At 32.1% G+C, this 22,248-nt stretch overlaps 2 protein-coding genes across 2 annotated transcripts in view; both read left to right on the top strand.

Moving 5' to 3' along the window:
• The window catches only part of LOC113396108 (phospholipid-transporting ATPase IF), a 28,887-nt gene extending 12,901 nt beyond the window's left edge, over positions 1–15,986 (top strand). The window contains exons 2-17 of the mRNA XM_026633953.2: positions 474–672; positions 4,257–4,382; positions 7,057–7,278; positions 7,863–8,042; positions 8,498–8,803; positions 9,060–9,307; positions 10,728–11,144; positions 11,468–11,639; positions 12,083–12,273; positions 12,696–12,977; positions 13,211–13,347; positions 13,674–13,809; positions 14,291–14,436; positions 14,795–14,962; positions 15,386–15,544; positions 15,767–15,986. Of these exons, the coding sequence (XP_026489738.2) occupies positions 474–672; positions 4,257–4,382; positions 7,057–7,278; positions 7,863–8,042; positions 8,498–8,803; positions 9,060–9,307; positions 10,728–11,144; positions 11,468–11,639; positions 12,083–12,273; positions 12,696–12,977; positions 13,211–13,347; positions 13,674–13,809; positions 14,291–14,436; positions 14,795–14,962; positions 15,386–15,544; positions 15,767–15,959 (3,282 nt within the window). The 3' untranslated portion in view covers positions 15,960–15,986. The remainder of the gene's footprint in view (positions 1–473; positions 673–4,256; positions 4,383–7,056; positions 7,279–7,862; positions 8,043–8,497; positions 8,804–9,059; positions 9,308–10,727; positions 11,145–11,467; positions 11,640–12,082; positions 12,274–12,695; positions 12,978–13,210; positions 13,348–13,673; positions 13,810–14,290; positions 14,437–14,794; positions 14,963–15,385; positions 15,545–15,766) is intronic.
• Positions 15,987–18,123: 2,137 nt separating this feature from the next.
• On the top strand, positions 18,124–22,215 carry LOC113391340 (retinoblastoma-binding protein 5 homolog). The gene is made up of 11 exons (XM_026627281.2): positions 18,124–18,311; positions 18,408–18,433; positions 18,534–18,728; positions 19,010–19,216; positions 19,446–19,627; positions 20,093–20,212; positions 20,534–20,727; positions 21,107–21,282; positions 21,497–21,610; positions 21,699–21,819; positions 22,122–22,215. Exons 1-11 carry the CDS (start codon positions 18,293–18,295, stop codon positions 22,196–22,198), a joined length of 1,431 nt encoding a protein of 476 aa, XP_026483066.1. The 5' UTR covers positions 18,124–18,292; the 3' UTR covers positions 22,199–22,215.
• Positions 22,216–22,248: the final 33 nt, after the last annotated feature.

Raw genomic sequence — 22,248 nt, 5'->3', positions numbered from 1 at the left:
TGCATATTACATTTTCGAGTAATGAGTGCGACGTATTTTCTTGATTAAGGATACTATTTATCAAGTAATATAAAAATATACAGACAAAATTAAACTTTGGATTCTACGTGCATGATTGTGGGTTTTATTTTATTATACGTTTTGTACATTCATTAGTCATCGCAATAAGACGCTCATAAGTATTATGTGATTGACATTTTGGCAAGTTCACTTCGCTTATCTCAATTATCTTATTAAAAAGCAAATCTAAACGCTATGAATGCCAAAAAAATGTATGGATTTGGTCTTCCTATTTGGAATTTATTACGAATAATACCAATTTTAAGATTAAATGATGGTTTCGTGTTTTTAGAGTAAATATAACTAGAAAGTTTGCGCTCGTTGTGTATGTGTGTCTTACATGAAAAAAAACACAAAACATCAAAAATACCTTAGAAAATGGCGATTTTTAATTCGTTTCGTTTTTTCTACAGTCGAACAAAGTATCAGCGGTGACGCAAACCCGGCAAATACATGTCGGTGTCGAGGAAGAAGATGGAAAGAGGAAGCATAACAAGATCAAAACTTCCAAGTACACCTTCCTCATGTTTATACCGAAGAACTTGTCGGAGCAGTTCCGGAGAGTGGTCAACTTTTATTTTTTAATTGTGACCGTCATCGCTATTGTCATAGGTAAGTTTTGATGTTGCTTGCTTAAGAAGCGATTAGCTTAGCTTCGAGTACATATTTAAAAAAATATGCTATGAGGTTAAATATGCATTAGTTTTAAGGGCTTTTAATTTAGGAACAAGTTATAAATTATGTTGATTTTAATGGGTCTTTTGCGCTATATCTTTTTTGCTCTTATATTATATATATATATATATATATATATATATATATATATATATATACTAGCTGTTACCCGCGGCTTTGCTCGCGTAGAATACGAATATATTTACAAATTAACTTAAAATAATATGTTAATGTAAAACCTCTGTGTATACCACATTGGTGTGTATTTCAGCCCTTAGGGTAAAATATCCAGAAACGCTTAAATGCGCATCAACTAATTTTTAATCGGAATCCCAAAAATAAATTTTCTAACTTCAAAACTGACAGACTTCCAGACTTACCTGTATACGAAATGTTAACCTCTATTTCTCCCCTTAGGTGTAAAATATCCAGAAACGCTTGAATACTTATCTACAATTTTTTAATCGGTGTTCCAAAAATAAAATTTCTAGCTTCTAACTTCAAAACTGACAGATTTCCAGACTTACCTGTGTACGGAATGTTAACCCAATTTCCCTCCTTAGGCGTAAAATATCCAGAAACGTTTAAATACGTATCAACTAATTTTTAATCAGTAGCCCATAAAGTTTCATGCTTCTAACTTCAAAACTGACAGAGTTCTATACAAACTTTCAACCCTTATTTCACCCCGTAGGAGTAGAATATGCAGATTTCCAAAATTCGCTACTTAGTGGGTGTCATGATATGTTAGTTTTTAAGTGTACAGCATAAAATATAAGTTTTTTGCTTCTAGTTCTAAAAATGACAATACTTTCAACAACTTACTACCTTTCACCCCCCTTTTCAACCCTTTACAGCACTTTTTTCCAAATAAAAAATATCCTATGTCCTTTCTCAGGCTCTAGATAATTTGTGTACCAAATTCCATTTAAATCATTCCAGTAGTTTTGACGTGAAAGCGAGACAGACAGACAGACAGCGTTACTGTCGCATTTATAATATTATAATATAGAATATAATTTTTAATTTTTCCAGTGTAAGCAGAGCTCTGCTCCTAAGCAAAATGTACGCAGTGTGGGATCAATTTATATTGGATAAATTTATAAACAAATCAAAATAAAAAATCATGATTTTCAGTTTTTTTTAGTTTATTGTGCTATAATAACTATCTTCATGCCAAATTTGAAGTTTCTAGGACTACGGACTTTCAAGAAAAAAATACAATTCCCGTTTATTCCCTATCCCTTGGGAATTCCGAAATATCCTAAAAATAGTTTTTAGTTGTTGTTATAACCTACTTGCATGCTAAATTTGAAACCCCCAATAATTATAGTTACGGAGACAGAGCTACTTTGGTTCGAAAATATAAATCCCATTTATTCCGTATCCCGCGGGAATTTTGAAAAATCCCTTCTTAGTGCACCTCTAGGATACTCAAGGTATACGTGTGCCAAATTTCAAGTCTCTAGGTCCAGTGGTTTAGGCTGTGCGTTGTCTGTCAGTCACTCAATCACTCAGTAACGGAAGAGTTTTATATATATTGATAAGGACGACCGTATCAATATAAAAAGTTTTATCCATTATCGGATCACTGTGCTATATATATATATGTATATTAAAGGTACACAATTTACTAATTCATTAATTATGCTCATTTTATAGGTTTTTATTTTATTTCGTATCCCTCTTAGTTAGATACTAGAGCAACACGGTTCATCAAAATCGCTATTTTACAGAATTATATTAATCCAGTTGCGATTAATTTCCTCATTTTCCCAATTTTGAGAACAATAACTTTCAAACAAAATTAGGGTAATTTTAAAGTTGCAATTTCCAAAAATACTTTCTCAGCGGATTGTCTTGACTTATTAGCTTTGGTTAAAAATTGATGTCAAAACAAAAGACTATATATGTATATAAACGTAAAGAATTTTTTTTCCGTCAAATAACTTACATGCGTATGGTAAATACTCACAATTTTTACGTATGTATAATGTATATATCATGTCGGAAATTCAACAGATACTGACTCCACGCCATTTTATCATCTATATAATCTTAGTTAAATAATTTTGTAATGATACTAATAGCCTTAAAAAATTTAACGAAACATTTAAATTTTAAAGTATCAGTGATATTAATAGGAACGATTACGTAGCCCCAGAAACGATTTATAGACTTAGCGGTATAGGAAATATGACGTTATAAGCTTATCATTACTCGTCGACTTTAATAATGATAATTACTGATTCTATCAAAATAAACAATGATATTGTGTATACATATGTGGTTCTGCCTGGTAATAAAAACATGCAGGCACACTAAAACAACAAATACCCGTATTCATGTGTTTTTACACATACTCCTGTAGTGCGATTCTGTAAAACTACGATAGTTTTCATATCTGAACTCAGTTCGACGTGACCCTTAATTGAAAAATATTTGGTATACCGTAACAATATGCCATATCATGTGTGATGATGTGAATGTCATGTGAAATGATAACTGAGATTCGAGACGATAACTTAACTACTCTTATTTACCGGTTTGTAATTAAACTGATTTAAAATAATTAATGCAATTAAAGTTTTTTTTAATAGCCCTTAAATATGTAATGTTATTGGATCAATCACGCAAAGTCATCAAATGTACCATTTTACATAATAAATTATCTCTCAATTGTATTCGTAATTATACACCGGTGTATGAATTCCATATTTTCGTAGAATCTTTCATTGACTTGAACTGTTTCAGGAAATTCCCTACCTATATTTTATCTATAACATTATCTAAAAATAAACAGTCATGGACAATCATCGTATAACAAGTATTTTAAAGGTAAATACTTAATTTTCCTTTTAAACGTACTATTGTAATTTTTTTATGTATCATAATTTCTCCACAGACATTATTATATCATATTATTTATAACTTTGATTACGTTATTTTGCTCCTATATTTTATTACTAGGCAGCATCTCAATTTGATTTATTGGATTGTAAATTGTTGGCGAAAAGTTTGCGCTGAATTCTTAGACGACGATATCTTGATTTACACGGAGATGGTCTTTGTTGAGTGTTCCTTGGCGTTACTATGGAATTTGTAAACTTATGTTTGTCTTGAACCATTGCTCACCTGTAAAAGTTGAACCACTATTGGCAAGGTGAACCACAATGACCTAGCCAATACTTTAGTTAAAATTTGTGCAGAAATCTTCAAATTTCGATTATGATTTTGATTCCAAAAGTGCTCTTAAATAAAGAGCAAAAATCAGTATTAGAAAATTATACCGACATTATCTTATTATTGTTATATATATATATATATATAAGATTTTAAATTAACATGGTTACTTTTATTACTAACAGTATTTAAAACGGGATATTTACCATGTTTTTTATTTTTATTTGGTGGAGCTCGATATTTCGACATTATCTACGAATGTCTTGTTCACGAGACTGACGTTTGCGGGTAGATGTTGACGGCATTAGACGATATATATATTATTGTTTTTGTTAAAGACAGTCCCGTATCTCCGTTTACGAGCATCGCGCCTTTAAGCTTCATGGTTCTGGTGACGGCTGTCAAGCAGGGCTACGAGGACTGGCTCCGGCATAAAGCAGACAATAAAGTTAACAATCAAATCGGTAAGCTATTTTTCTATATTGTTTAATGAATATGAATGAGTACTTTTTGCGATTAATTTATTCCACTGGTCGAATTGTGTCGGTGGTATTTAAGAAGTCAATTTACTTATATATTTAGTTATTTTACTTATATATATTTATTTAGTTACGTCGCTTTAAGATACCGTGCTTAAATATGTTCCTAATAGATTAGGTTAATTTCTGTTAATCTAGTGCAACGAATAAATAATTTTAAACGTAATACTACTTTATATAGGTATTCATCATACCTTAGTGACCTCATTTTAAAATGTTTTCTACACATATATATAAATAATTCTCCTCTCACTTCCTCTTAGTCTATAAAAAACGAGTAATTCACGACTGACATTTGTAAATGGTAATCCTACTGTGACATCAAAAGTTTAAAAAAATGTTATATACATGAATACCTTGATTCTTTGCGATTGAAATTGGTCATATATATAGTTTCGAAGAAATCGCGATAAGTTAGTGGTAGAATAATCTATATTTGTATTACAAAAGCATTAAGACTCAGGAACTTAAAGTTCTCAGGGAGTACTAGAACGATTCGAATAATTAATCTTTTTGTGTTAGTTTATTAAGCAAAGCATATATATAACTTCACCTAATTTTATTTGACCTTGACTTTTGACGTTAAAAACACATCATAACAATATAAAATATAATTTAGTAGTTTAATAATAAAGAACTGCGAATTTGGTTTTATTACAAAAATATGGACAATTTTCAAATTTGGCCAAACTATTTAAAATAACCCATAAGTATGTCTACGTCATACAAACGAAAGTTGTCAATGAAATATAAACCTTGCTATGACGAGCTTGGTACGAGAGATGCTGTGGATGCAAGTGGGCGATAAGAAGTAGACACAATGATAAGCATAAACTATCCAGCGGCATTTCTAATCCTTAACGAGGACGGTCATTGCAGGACAATTGGGTGCTAGTCCTAAGCTTTATTTCACATGACGTCCAAAAAAGACCGTGACCATATTTTAGTTGCGGGATTAGAACGCGTGCAGAGCTGAGATGGCCCAGTTATTAGAACGCGTGCACCTTAACCGATGATTGCGTGGTAAAACCCATATTTCTCTTTATAATTCATCTCGTGCTCGGCGGCGCAGAAAAACATCGTGAGGAAACCTGCATGTGTCTAATTTCAACGAAATTCTACCAAATGTGTATCTACCATATTCCACCACGCTGCTCCATGCGGGTTGCATTGGAGCAGGGTGATGGAATATGCTCAAAACTTCTCCTCAAAGGAGAGGAGGCTTTAGTCCAGCAGTGAGAAATTTAAAGGCTGTTACTGTGTCCATATTTTAGAATGATTAAAGTCTTATCAAATGAATACATTGCAAAATAGAAAACTTGAACTTTAAAAATAATGGTACCCACTTCAGATAAACGAAATTTGTGATTATCTTCTTATCTCTGGGAAACGGTGTTTCGCCTTGACTTATCTGTTTGTCATGTTATGTTATCGCTGAGCTATGATCTTGACTGGCGATTCTTAAACCGGCGATTTCTTGGATTTCACGTATTTGGTTCCATGATAAAGAAAATCTTTCAATTTTTCTTGATCTTTTTAGGAAGTAGTGCTTGCCTAGTTTTTAACACTTTGTGATTTTTTGTCAAAGTCCACGTAATCTATTCGACATAACTATCACGGTTAAATTTGAGTCTGTTGTCGTGTTACATAATGTCTGTATTCGTTTTAAGTACAAAATATTTATATATTATAATAAATATTTATATATTTATATATTATATTTAATGATCTTAAGAACATATTCTAAACAAAGCTTTCCGTATCAGTTCCGAAATATTTATAGCATTGTAAAGATAACAAACTTAAAGACACCTTTGTTTTACTGGTCGTTACACCTACTGTGTATTTATCACTATTGAGTCTTGAGTCTTGTTTACTTAGTATTTACACTATATACTGATTATTATTACAGTCCTTCCGGTATAGATCTTGCTCTGACATAGCTTACTGACGTACTAGAAAATATTATATAAATTATTAATCAAAGACAATTTTAATACTTTTTACAAATGTGAAAATGTGTAGTTACTTGATTATTATATTCAACTATAGATCTGTTCACTCAGAAAGACGCGTCTCAATGTTAAATTATCGACATATAATCGACAAATGAAAAAATCAAATCAAATCTGATTTTATTTCGCTATCACTAATTGGTCATTTCACGCACACTAAGACATTTTGTAAACACGAGCGTCACTCATAGTAATGCACATGGAGGGCTCGCACAAGCGAGAAGGCGCGCGCCTTCTCGCTTGTCAACGTTGCCTTTTAAGGACACACCTTTAAACAACAACTTGTTCATGATGATGATACCTGATGACTACGGCTATGGCTGGCAACTTCAAAGCAGATTTCTCTGCGTTTTAGATATCATAGTGGACACGCCTTACGCCAATTTCGGCTCTCCTTTGATGGACATATCTTGGAAAATCGGAATTGGACCTTTTTTTTTTTTATTGAATTAAAAGAAATATTTAATTGAAATTATTTTTTTGTTAGAAGAAGAATAATGTTAATAATTCGCGGATCTATAAATTACATCTAAAAACAAACGACATAATTATACTATAATGTAACACAATCCTCTCTTTGACAGTGGAAACAGTCCACAAAGGTGTAATAAAAGAAGTACGGAATTCGTCAATCGCACCTGGAACGCTGGTTCGCGTGAAACGCGGTAGAGAAGTACCTGCTGACCTGGTGCTTCTGTGCGCAGCTGGCGAAAAGGGAAAATGTTACGTCACCACCGCCAATTTGGATGGCGAGACCAATTTAAAGACAGTGAGGGTCCCACCCCCATTTGTAGGATATACAGCCGGTAACTTTAAAGATAATTATCTAACCTAACCTATAAAAAAAAAATTCAATTGTATATTCATTAGATTTATTTGTGGGAAAACATAAATAAAAAAAACATTATAATTAATAATGTAGTAGTTATGAGTCATTCGTGTTATTTATTACAGATCAATAAAAAAATGTTTTATTTTGTTTTATAACGATAAAATAGTTTTATGTAACCTCATATCTGTTTTTTACAATATGACTTACTACTAAAATTTGAATTTATAAACACAATTTATTGTATATCAAATTATTAATTACTGCTCTTACTCATTATAATTACTTAGATAACCTAATAAAACTTATTATTCTATGACAATATATTATATTAATATAACGAATAACTCAGTTTAATCTGTCCTTGAAAAAAGAAGATAAATTGTTCCCAATTTTCATAAATTTAAATAACTTAAAATCTGTATTTGAATACATATTCAAATACAGATTTTAAGTCGGCACTTTACAGGTGATCGATAACGCCAATACTGAACGTGTCATCTTCTTATCATCTACGATAAACACATCCAAATGAGTTTAATCTCCTTTTATTTGACCTAGATATAATACCGCACGGCATGCGTATAGAGGTCCCACATCCGGTAGCAGATCTATACACGTTTTATGGACGTCTTGAGATACCCGGCTTAGACAGCCTGGCTCTGTCAACGGATAACGTAATGTTAAGAGGATCCAGGGTTAAAAACACCGAATGGGCGATTGGTTGCGCCGTTTATACAGGTGAACTTCGAAATTAAATATCGTAGAATTTAAAATCATTCTTTTTCCACCAATCACCATTTATTTGCCCGCTAAGCAGAAATGCAGTGTACTTTGCTTTGTAATTACACAAAGGATAAAATATCTTAGTCATCACAGCGATGGTGTAATGATTGATATGTCTTTCTTAAAATATCATTGTGAATTACTATTAACTATTGAACAAAACAAATGGTCTTCATATTCCAGTCATCAATGTCAATGAACAAGAGTGACTCGTTTGTCTTTGTTTGATTTCCGAGTAGTTATTTAATATATACATTTGAGGAATCAAATTGTACATACAACCTATAGAAGTGTACAATATTATTTAACAAAATCAATTAAGACATATCAATCATTAGACTGTATCAATAATGATTTTATGGTTACCCAACGCCAAGATTGCACAGATAAAATACAATATTGTGTTTCAGGAGAAGAGACGAAACTCGCTCTTAATTCAAAGTACTCAGGTAATAAGTTCTCATCGAGTGAAGCGGCAGTCAACAGATTCCTAATACTGTTCATCTACCTTCTTATCATAGAGATAACAGGATCATTTGTTGCCAAGGTCGTGATAGAGAAGTTAAACCCGGGACGGAACGAGACTCTAGGAATGGAATCAACATTTTCTCTGAGCTTTTCGAGTATTTTACAGGATTTGTTTTCGTTCTTGCTTCTTTATTACTACATCATACCAATGTCCTTGTACGTCACGATTGAATTGTACAAATTTATCGGTGAGTTTATGTTACTCGACGTAATTAATGCTCATAACGTAAATTTATATTGCTTTATCATTGAGCTTTATTTGTCTGTGTTAAAATCAATGAAAGATCTTTAAATTTATTATTATTGTTATTACAAAGAAAATCTAAAAAATTAAATATGTTTGGCGTATATATTATTAATACAACTCATAAATATGCTACGGCTGGACAAAGGCTTCCTCTTGTTAATATGTATTTGATATAAGTACATTATGTCAATTTCAAGGTGCCCTGTTTATCGGATGGGATGACGACCTTCGATGTGAGGAAACTGGAAGACCGGCGATAGCGAACACGTCTGATCTAAACGAAGAATTGGGTCAAGTGGAAGTGTTATTCTCAGATAAAACAGGAACTCTAACTAAGAATCTCATGGTGTTCAAAGCGTGTTCCATTAAGGGTCAAATTTATGAGGAAAGGGATTCAAAGTTGTACGACACGGAGCGGTTCGACGAGCCTTTAGACACATTTCAGGTCAATATTTACTTTTATATTTTAATAAACATAACTTACGAATTGTATTGGTAAATCTTTATACATGCATTTGGATGATTACGCTATGATCCCATAGTTTATATGGGCGAAGATGACCATTAGACAAATTTCGTCTTTTTACTTCAGGTCAATTCAAACCCATAGTTAGAATTATGCAGACATACCGGCAAGAAACTCAGTAGTTACTCTTTTATTCTTATATATATTAAAATGTTTGCGAAGAGGTTATATATAAAAACAATAATCGTGTTATTGAAATTTTCAATAGTTTTGTCTCGCCTTTGATTGGTTGTCATTTTTTTGTTATCACTAAGTAAATTCGGTTTATAAGTCTCTCTTTACTATTATTTACTATATACCTACGTTATTATTTAGACGGTTATTCGCCCTACTCTTACTTAGCCATTTGTCGTACCTACCGTCTAAATAATTGAACTAATCAAAGACACTGATATTAAGACATAGACAATTTTACTACTTTTAACATTTAAAAAGTGAATAATCGCTAATTTTTTTTTTAATATTAGATCCTTGATTATCTTGTTTGAGAACAAACTACGCGATGAATTTATAATTATTTAGTATTCTATGAATCCAGATAAAATAAATCTCAATAATTTTATTTTTTTTGTCTTTTTCCAGTTACTTATGCATATATACATACGTATACGTACATATACTTTTCACTAAATATTTGCTTAACCTGATAATAAAATCTTGGCTAATCAACAGATAAAGTAACAAGGGCAATGACATTAATAATAATTATAATTTTGTATTCTATATTTAAAAATCTATTATGCATGAGTGTAAATAAATAAAAAATATTATAATAATATCTATACATAAACTTCGAGAGACAAAACAGTTCTGTGTTATCTTCTGGGAAACAACAACCTTTCAAACGGTTACAATTAAAATCAGTTGTGTGTATGAAAAAATATAACATACGCGTAAATGCTAAATGCTACATAATTATAATAACTAAATATCTTCATATTTTTTCAAATATCCTCTGGGATTGTATGAAAATATGTTATAATACGAATAAAGGGGGTAAAACATCACAGGGGCACATCAAGCCACAAATATACCTGATGGATTCATCCTCTAATTCGCTACTATAGGATATTTTATGAGATGTTTCTCTTGTTACAGAAGGGTTCTGAATTTGAACTCTCTGAATTGTATTCTTACTAACCTCAGTTATTTCAGTTTGGTGAAGATACTTAATTGAGTTTTTTTATATAGTCTATACCACTATTCTCAAATGGATAAAATCTTATTAATCCAAGTAATTATTTGAACCAACCTACCTAAAATGTATTTCATTCATTTGTGTTTTGATTCAGTAACGAGGCAATAACAGGTTAACTGTAGCGACTATTTTCTATTTCAGACAGACATTACATTTTTCTTCACAATCCTCGCTCTATGTCATTCGGTACAAGTGTCCAGTGAAGATATGAAAAAATTAAGCGCAAGGTTCTCTGGTAATGAGAATTTACAAATTATGAATATATTCCGAAGAAAGAAACAAAACAAATTGAACAATAAAAGTGTACTTGAGGACATGACGTGGAATGCGATCATGCATGATATCGGTAGTAAAATGGACTACCAGGGCAGCAGCCCAGACGAGAAGGCTCTCGTCGAACTAGCGGACAGAGTTGGCGTTACTTTCTTAGGAGAAGAAGGGAATACTTTAATGCTCAGAATCGGAGAAAATACTGAACTGTATGAAAGATTACAAGTTATAGAATTTACGTCGGAGAGAAAAAGAATGTCGGTCATTGTCAGAGATAAGAATGGGAAGGTTCGATTTTTTTTATTTAATTTTATTTTTATTTAAAAAAAGAAGGTGGTTTTAGAAGCTACATGAAAACGGTTTCAATAGAAAAAAAAATAAGGCACCTTTCTTATGATCCTTATCTATAGATTTATTAATCGTGTTTATAGACTGATAAAGTCAGTTTCTTAGAATTGGAATATATTATGCTAAGTTGTCGAAAATACTTTTTTATTATTTGAAAAATATATATATAAAGTACACAAATCACTATGATTTTTTGTGGGATCCGCGCCATTTTTTTCCCCACTCATCACTATATCTTGTCATAGCATTACCTTTTGTTTTAGATATGGTTGTTTTGTAAGGGTGCTGAGACATCTGTTTTTCCGATTTGCAAAGACACTGCCCTAATAGAAGAAACTGATAGAGACATAAATATATTTGCAAACAAAGGTTTAAGAACGTTAGCGATAGCATACAGAGAAATACCAGAGGATGAATACGAAAGGGTATCTGAATGTAAGTACAAAATAATCACAGACTGAATTTTTATTTAGTAAGTTGATCTCTGGATTATTTGGTGCTTCGGCTAAGTGCCAACCCGTCTAGGTAGACAATGATTCCTATGTGGAATAAGTAGTGAATGATCACTAATTATTCCAATCGTTTGGTTGCTGTTACTTGGTACTTGGGTGAGCGAGCCAGGATCAACGAAGGACATCATATTTTAGTTTTCTTGAGTGGCGTAGCATTGAGCATTATTTCTGGTTGCCTTATATCCTTAATATCTCAGAGCCAGAAATTTTTTCAAACTCTTAAAATTATAAATGTGAAATTTGTTGTTTCGAACTATTATATATTTGTATTTTAATTTAGTACTTATCAAGTTGATCGGAATAGATTTACTTGAAATTTTACGAAGGAGTAGTTAAATCGTTGTTTTTTTTTTTCATAATATTCAGCAATCAAAAGTATAGATGGCAAAAGCGCAGAGGGGCTCCAGCAGGTTACACAGCAGTACCGCGTGCTGGAGCAACAGCTGACCCTGGTGGGTGCAACGGCGGTGGAGGACTGTCTGCAGGACGGCGTCACCGACGCACTCGCCGCGCTGCGCCGCGCCGGCATACGCACCTGGGTGCTCACCGGAGACAAGGTCAGGTGATGCTAATGATGTATGTGCGGACCAAATTAAAGGAAATGTTATACTACACCTGAACACTGTCTTATTCTCTCATTTAGATTCCAGGTTTATTGGTGAGAGATGTGATAAACAACCCAGTTTGAATCCTAGGGTGCTATCATGTTAGCGACTAGACCAACGGAGCCGAAATATTATTTGAAACAAATGTTCTTAGACTGTATTTTTTCTTCAAAACGATTGAATTACTAATGAAAACTGCAGTCATGATAACAATATTTTTTTTATTCCTTTCTCTTATACACGATGACTTATCAGTGAATTGTATACTTATATAGTATATTTAAATTTCTTAATAAATAATTATTTAAAACGAAAAGGATAATACTCCTAATATGAATTAATAAGTTCCAAAAATACAAATCTTCTAATTGCAGGTAGAAACAGCGATCAACGTCGCCCAATCTTGTGCACACATTTCCGAAAATGATAGAAGAATGTTTCTCGTGAATATAGATAATGAGGAAGCATTGGAAGCTAATTTAAATATCTGTCAGCGAACATTACAAGAACCAAGTTACAGAGATTTTACGCTGATAGTCGACGGTATGAGTATGAGTTGCATCCTGGACAAACCATTCGCGAGTACCTTTGTTGATATCTCTATGAAGTGTGACGCGGTACTGTGCTGTCGACTGTCACCCATACAAAAAGCGAAAGTGAGTTAATCCAATACAAATGCCCTTTACAATTAGGTATATAAAGCGATCTCTTTCATATTATTTGTTGATATTTACTAATTTAGTTTATTTATAAATGGTAATAAATAATGAAATATTTATTGTATTCATTGTAAAGTCGTGATAGATCCCTAATGTGATATTACAGATAGGCTAATTCAATAAACAGTTTTTCAAATAAATTATTATATTTTTTTTTTTCGTTATTTCAGATAGTTAAATTAATAAAACAAAGTCCAGAACGACCTGTAACAGCTGCGATAGGAGACGGCGCGAATGATATCTCCATGATACAGGAGGCGCATGTCGGCTTTGGAATTTTCGGAAAAGAAGGCCACCAAGCTGCAAGGTACACTGAAAGCGAATACCTATTCGATTAAACTTGTGAGAAACATTAGTATCGTACATATGAACGAATGCTTATAATATTCAGCATTCATGGCTGATATAATTAACTTGGCTAGCATACTTAAATACACATACATGATATTTTTATTAAGAAAAATGAAAGAGTTTTCAAAGTAGAACAAATACCGTGTTATAAATTAAACTGTTAAAAATAAAGATTAATTTAATATTATACATATGTTCTAAAATAATAATTATGTATTTATTAATGGACAAGTATATTACCGATTATTTGACGTGTAATCAGTATGAATGACGATATTTCAGATCAGCGGACTTTGCATTTACCAAATTCGCGATGGTTAAGAAAATGTTATTGGTCATGGGACACTGGTACTACCAGCGGCTCGCTACACTCATACACTTCTTCTTTTACAAGAATCTAGTCCTTGGAAATATTATGGTTTGTTAATTTTATTATTATTAAAACACACTCCTGTTCAACATAAGAACGTTAAATTAAAACGATTACCCCAGTGATTAGACGTAGATAAGACAAAATTATCTATTAATTCTATTATTAGTTAAAATTATACGATTTAGGCTCGGGTTTCAATACAGTTGTGATTAATCAATAATTGTAAACATTAATATAATTGTAAATCTGGTTATTTAAAAGAGCAATTATGCGAGCTTCTTGAGAGTCGTGCCATTTCTTCTCTCTGGAGGCTGCTTTCCGAAACGATGAAATATTGAAATATTGACACTTAAAAATGCTTCATTGAAAAGTTTACTTGATTTATTTGATTAGACATAGAATATCACAGGCTTTAAATGGCAAAATATTTTCAAAAATTTGAATGCAGTATCCTTGAGAGGTTTATAACTATCAAAATTTTATCTAAAGATTAAACCTACTAACGTCATATTTTTTCATATTCCAGCTAATTTTCCAATCCAATTCAGCTTTTTCAACACAATCGATATTTGACTCATTGTATCTCACATTCTACAACCTCCTATTTACGTCAGTTCCTTGCCTCATACTCTCTGTCACTGACCAGAGGTGGCCTGCGGATCTTCTTATGAAGTAAGTTGAACTATATATAGTGCATGGTAAGACTACCTGTAAATAGTAGATATTGTATCTACTGTTGGTTGTCCTACTGAATATAAAATAAAATAAAACAGTCATTATTTAATGTAAGAATTAGTTAAAACTCGAGTTTTTTACATAAACTAAGTAACTAGGAAACTTGCTAGTAAATGAGCGTTATCATAAAAATATATTAATTATTGACAAAACTTCGAAAACGAATTCTAAGAATTTATTTAAAATTAATAGCAACACATAAATTATTGTTTATGTATTTGTATATGTGAGCGCTTTTAAATTAATATAAAGAAAAAATGTTTAAGTCTTACTTACTACTTATTTTTGTTTTAAGAAATCCAACATTGTACAGAGAAATAAGAAGAAACAAACTGTTATCTTGGTCCCATTTCTGTGCGTGGTTTGTGTCCGCGCTCTACCATTCCCTAGTCATATATTACTTCTCGAAGGAGTTGTTCGATACGTCCCTAATAAGCATGGACGGGAAAACTGTCGATTTATGGTAAGTAGATATACCAATTAGCAGTATCCGTCTAAAATAAATACGAATCCACAATAGTGGTATATCCCGGTTTGAAGGGTGAGAGAGCCAGTGAAACCACAGGTACATTTTATTTGCCAAAGTTGGCAGCTCATTGGCGAATTTGTTAATATTTCTTACAGTGCCGGTGTCTATTGGCAGTGATGTTTTCAGTTTGGTTTTGTAACGTATTATTGAAGTGTTTTGAATTGAGCATAGAAATATAATTTAATCCTAAAATTACCTTAAGAACTGTGTTTTAAACCTTTCTCCTATTTTTTTTAATATATAGATCTATCCAATATTTATATAATGTATAAAACACAGAAGTCACCAAAGCATTTAACCGATCCGAAAAAACGAACTCGTCTCAAGTGTCAATTAAAAGTCGCGTTTGTTCGCCAGGTCGTTCGGCGCCTGCCTGTTCCACTTGATGATGGTGGTCGTGACGCTGAAGCTGAGCCTGCAGGCGCGCTACCACACGCTCGTGTACGCGGCCTCGGCGCTGCTCTCCGTGCTCCTCTACGTCGCTTTCAACGCCGTTTACTCTCTGCTTCATGACATGTAAGTCTTTCGATATTTATGTTACATCACTAGAGGTGCTGATTTGTTTCGCTTGTACTATGAGTAAATATTATTCCTATTTAACATGAGTGTTAATATTTTATTAAGCAAAAACTGTGAGCACTACTGAAAATTCATGTGCTTGAAGGAATACATATCCTGCGTATGTATTACTTATTTCACAGGAGTCATTAATGTTACTAAATATGCCCTTTTTTTCAGGCAAGTCGATGGCGACGTTTTAGGCACCTATATTAGACTTTTGAGTTCGCCTTCCTTCGCTTTCTTAAATATAGTCGTTATAATCTGCACACTCGTACCGGACTTCTGCGTTCGGCTCATTGCAGACAAGTGGGGCGGACGAAATATACAAACCAAAACTCAGAATCAATCTATATTTTCGACTAGACTTTAAGATATCAATATAACATAATAATATAAATAGTTACTTAATTATAAATGAAATCACTACAGTGATGAAATAAAACCGCATTTAAAAAAAAATTAATGTATTACGTGACACGTAGTTCTAAAATCATTTGCAATTGTAAGGATAAGATTATTGTTGTATTATAAGTATGATATTTTTTTGTTACTTTTAAATGAAAGGACCAAAATAGAATTAGGTATAGCATTTACATATATACAAAATTTCTCTATCTAGTCATACGACAATTATGTGATAGTACAGTATATAGCGAATGTATATTTTTGTGTTGTTGAATGTGAACAATTTATTTTTAATGTATTATTTATTTTATCATAGACAATATAATTTATAAATCATATTAGGTCATTGACCCTTAATTATTAAGAAAGTAAGGATGAATAAGAAGGCTATTTGAAATCTTTAAATATTTACAAATGACACAGCTCTAGCCTACAATTTTTCTAATTAAGCCATCTCAGAATATTTTTTTCAAATATAGTAAGTATCTCTTGGGCACCCATACCAGATTATATTTAAGTTGATAAGCCTGTTTTTTGTTGTTATTGATTTGGATGATATAATATTAATATATATTTTTAAAACTGTAGACTAACGCTAATCCTAACCTGATCCAGTTTACATCCATATACCACGTACAGCCTATTCCAACCACAAGAGAGGTAGACAAATAAACATCTTTGATATTTAATTGACGTGATATCATTCGAGATCGTTCGGGATCTTTAATAATCTCCTTCACTCCTTCTTTAAGCTAAATACTTAAATAGTAGTGCATATAAAATATGACAATTTTGATATGACCCATATTAATCAGTATGTCGAAGGTTTTTTATTTTTTAATCTCTAATAGAGAAAAGAACGATATTCATACGTAATGTGTTGTTGTTAACCCTACGTTATTAGTGTACCTTATTTTGTTAATAAGTTGACGATAAAATGAATGCATAAAATTGTATAAATTAACATTGTAAAATGTTCGTATAAAAAGTTGTAAATCCTAGAAGTAAGTAAAAGATTACAGGTAAAAAAAACAATGTAAATTTTCGTGATTTATATCATTTGTTATTATTTATTTTTATAAGCGATACCACTTGTATACTATTAGTTATATAAATAAATATATAAAGAATGACTGTACAAATATATTTAATGATTATAGGTAAGTATTACTAATATTTAACAATATTATTGTATTTATTCAACTGCATATTGTATTAATACAATTGTTGAGAGTAAATAAAAAAAAAATGAGCCAAAAACTTTTTTTATTTTGTTTGCTAAAATCCTTTCGGGTGGCAATAAAAATATTAAAAAAGAATGAAGACAATTCTAATTTCAACCTACTGCTGTGAAAATACTATCTAAACGAAATTTGAATAAATCAGTAATATTCAAAAACCTGAAAATATATAATCATACCATGACCAATAAAGCTTCGCAATGATACCTTATATCCATTACACTGTTATCGAAAATTGCTCTATGAGAATGGAACAGAACTTTATCAAAGTAAATCAAAATGTCAGTTCTCGAGCGTAGGAGCGAATGAGCAATAGCAAAGATTTTTTTTTAAAAATAATTAGGTATTCAACTCTGCGAAAGCGAATAGGGTAATAAGATTTTGACAGATTATGTATAATAAGTAGAAATATATAGAGGTGATTAAATATTAGGAATTTTTAACTACAGCAATTATTTCATATAAATTAATTAAAATGTTACCTCTCATTTGACTTGTTATTCTTATCTCATCTATTAATTGATTTTTTAGTCCAGCGCATGAAGTTTAACTTGCTCCTTTATCATTTTCCATTACATACCCGGCTTAATTAATAACCAATAAACCCGGCTCAATAAAATAAATAAATGAGGCAATCACGATTATTAAGTAGTATTATTCATAATAATGTATAGCAACTAAGTATATGTATCACGCTCGCACAAATAAGCAGAAAATTAGGGAGGGGCCAGAGGGTATAACGGAATAATGCATCATGCTCCTAATATAAACTGATCTAATGCAGAAAGTACCTAGTTGTTGAAAATGATAACAATAAATCACGTACAAGTATCCGACTAACATTTGCGTATTATTTATGGTGACATATGACATTGACAACTTGACAAGTAACAATGACCAAAAGGAAAGCTTCTACTCGCGCCTGTTTATTGCGGCATTTTTTCTGTTTAGAAAAAACAACCGTTTCATAATAAGTTATATACAATCGCATATTTTATTAAAGTGATGTTTAATGTTTGTTGATATTTAATACTAATTCGTAATAGTAGTAATAAACATGAATTTAGAGTTACTCGGTAAATAAACATTTAAATTTTTTTTTATTGGCTTACTCTTGTACTATGTAAGTGGTAACTATTGCTGTATTTTTAAAATATATTATGTCTTTTCAGAATCATTTGGTCAAAACTATCCAGAGGTTTGTACGTTTTATATGATATAATACCAATATAAATTTGTTACAATCAAGTTTGTAAAAATTTATCAACAAAATTTGCCTTTTTTCATATATTTTTTAGGAATTTGACGGTACATTAGATTCAATATCCTTAGCTGCTACATGCTCATTCAATCGTCGTGGCACATTGCTGGCAGTGGGATGTAATGATGGCAGAATATTTATTTGGGATTTCCTCACCCGAGGAATTGCAAAATCTCTATCGGCTCATGTCTATCCAGTCTGTAGTTTGAGTTGGTCCAGAAATTGTAAAAAAGTAAGAATATTTGTTCAATTTTTAAAGAATAATGTGTAGAAATCAATGAATAAATTTACATTTAAAAACAGATTAGTTGATGTGTATATTTTTATCTATTGCATTTATCTTTATAGTTTTGAATTATTATTTTATCAACATGTAAAAACTATTAGGTGTATCAATGGTTGAGTCTTAACAGTTTTAAAATGAGACACTAAAATAGTATGATATAAAAAAATGCATAAAGAGTAATAAGATTTCATCAGTTATTTTGTGCTTAGAATATTATTTATTTTTAGTTATTATCAGCTTCAACAGACCACAATGTTTGTATCTGGGATGTATTATCAGGAGAATGTGAGCAGCGTTATAGGTTTCCTACACCAATACTTAGAGTTCAATTTGATCCAAGAAATGATAAACGGTTTTTGGTTTGCCCCATGCGACATGCAGCTTTATTAGTTGATACTGATGGAGAACACAAGATATTACCTATCGACGATGATGTGAGTACCTACAAGCCAATTTGATATTACATATCACCAATCATCAAAATAACATTAGATATGACTGACTCGTTGATTTTAGACCACGGATCTATACAGATCCAGATTACTAGGTGCAAACCTTGAGTTTGGCTGATATAAAGTAAGCAGCAGTGGTATAGCAGTGTGACAAATACCCATTTATTAGTAAACCACAATTGATTAAAATGAAATTCAATATTCTTTTCAGGGTGACATTAATGTTATAGCTTCATTTGATAGACGGGGTGATCATGTGTATACTGGAAATGCCAAAGGAAAGATTTTAATTTTAGACTCTCAATCGTTGACAGTCAAAGCTAGTTTCAAAATCACAGTTGGTACATCAAGCACTACTGGCATAAAGAGTATAGAATTTGCTAGACGAGGCGAGTAAGTAATTACATTAAGTATTACATGATTTCTCTTGTTCCATGCTAAAGTGAAAAACATTACGTAGAATTTGTTTTCTTTATTTTACTATACTTTTAATATTTTTTGCTCTACGGCAATCCTTTGCAGAACATAAAATGTCAGAATTTCAATAAGTTATATACTTTAGTCATGCATTTGTTTAATATAGAAGTAAGAAGTAATGCCAAAACTAATAATTAATAGTAAATATATCGGTACTTTACTAGGTAATCAAAGTCATCAATCAAGTTTAAAAGTAATGCTAGTAAATGTATTATTATGATCATATTTTTTTCTGTATTCTAATATATGTAGGAAGAGTTAAGTCTCCTAATGCAGGGACTATGTTTTTAGTGACTTAAAATACTACTTGTTAAAAAAAGAACTTAGTATGGAATATATATATAGTATAGTATTTAGTATGTTTTGTATTCATTGTTTCAGTTGTTTTCTAGTAAATACGTCAGATAGAGTAATAAGAGTATATGACACCAAAACTGTATTAAAATCTGGTATAAATGGAGAACCAGAGCCCATACAAAAGTTACAGGATCTTGTTAACAAGTAAGTAATTTCATCTTACAAATCTCTTACAAGTAATTATTAATGTAAATTATTAATGTATAGGAAATAATTAACTGCTAACTTCTACTACTAGATGCTGCTCACAAGTAATCTTAAATCCACCACAATTGGTAATAATTACTAAGCTACTAATTAAATAAAATAATATTCTCATTCTGTCACATTTTATTTAGATGGAATATTATTATTATATAATATAAAAGACATTGGGATTTAATATTATTAGTAGACATTGGTATTTTATTAGTAAACAAATTACTAATAAAATACCGATAATAAGACAAAATTATTTGACAACAGAACGACCTGGAAGAAATGTTGTTTCTCCGGTGACGGCGAGTACATCTGTGCGGGCTCGGCGCGCCAACATGCGCTCTACGTGTGGGAGAAGTCCATCGGGAACCTCGTCAAGATCCTCCACGGCACCAAGGGGGAGCTGCTGCTGGACGTCGTGTGGCATCCCATCCGACCCATCATAGCCAGTATCAGTGCTGGTACATATGCTTAACTACACATATCTCAGAGACAATTAGTCTTAGTATTCAGTTAGTTAGTACAAATATGTATAATTCATACTTTTTAGAATAATTTAGGAGTATTATGGACCAAGATAATATAATATCTAAGAACATTTTTAACAATTATTTTTGGGTCTTTATGTTCAAAATTTTTTCATGCTAGTAAAACTTGTTGTCTATTTTTTGTGGTATATCTAAATATACCAAAATCATCACCATGTGACCATAGCAATAACGAATATATCTATAGTTAAAGCAAATCAAGGCTGTCTATTTTATACTGAGTTGAGATTTGTTTTTAAGTATATTATAGTTCGAGACCATCTCGTCTGGTACGAAGTGAATGTTCCTCCAGGGGTAGTATCGATCTGGGCACAAAATCAAGTGGAGAACTGGTCGGCCTTTGCGCCCGACTTCAAGGAGCTGGACGAGAACGTAGAGTACGAGGAGCGGGAGAGCGAGTTCGACGTCGAGGACGAAGACCGCTCCGTCGACCAGGCTGGCGAGAGCCGCCACGACGAGGAGCTCGAGGTGCGAGGTTTGGTGCAGCGCCATTGTGTGTAAGCGAAGCTGACCAATTATCATTAGATTGCTAATATGCTCGTCTGCCTTCTCAATAAAAAATTGGTACTCATCATCACAACGTATACTCAACATCACAAATTACCATCATGTAATGATCAAGCCGTCAAATATCTGTCGTAATTTGCCCAAATGTAAAAATAATTGCAAAAATGTCATTAAGGTGGATGTGACCACGTGCGAACCCGTAGCGGCCTTCTGCAGCTCCGACGAGGAGGGGGAGGACGAGAACATGCTGTCCTTCTTGCCCATCGCGCCGGAGATTGAAGACCCAGAGGTGAGTAACCTCACACTTCTGAATATACAGTACCTATATTGTTGATAAAATTATTAATATTGACCAATCTCCGATTTTCAACAATCAGGACGGCTGGGCTGCTACTCAAGAAACTGTGACGCCGAGTGAAACTCCAGAAAAATTAGAACCAGCTGCGAAACGACCGAAAAGCAAAACATACGATATATCACTGAAAATTGCACCACCTGGTTTGTACCCTAAACATATTATATAAATAGGGATTGTTCGCACCGTAACAGTTATAACTTCTTTTGAATATGGCAACACTGTTAAAAGTGATGTTTTCTAAAGACACAAGGTAGACATTGGAACGATAACCAAGTCCTTTTAACTAATTGTTTCACTCAAAAATACCTTTGAGTGCAAAGACATGCATATATAGAGTTGTGTTTATCGTTGTCTGTCCTTTATTTCAAGGGTGGCTTCCATAGAAAAGCGCCTGTTCTACTTCAGTTATTGCTTTAAAAACTATTGAGTATTATTTTTTCAGAACAACCATTATCGTTTGGCGGGAAAAACAAACAAACAGCAGGAAGTAAAAAAGTTGCAGGCAGACCTCGTAAATAAATATTTTAAGAAAATTATATATTTTTTTTATTTACTATTGGCAAGTACGT

The sequence above is a fragment of the Vanessa tameamea genome, chromosome 10 (genome assembly GCF_037043105.1).
Source record: "Vanessa tameamea isolate UH-Manoa-2023 chromosome 10, ilVanTame1 primary haplotype, whole genome shotgun sequence".
NCBI lineage: Eukaryota > Metazoa > Arthropoda > Insecta > Lepidoptera > Nymphalidae > Vanessa > Vanessa tameamea.
Note: the sequence above shows the minus strand (reverse complement) of the source record. Positions and strands in the feature narration are given on the sequence as shown.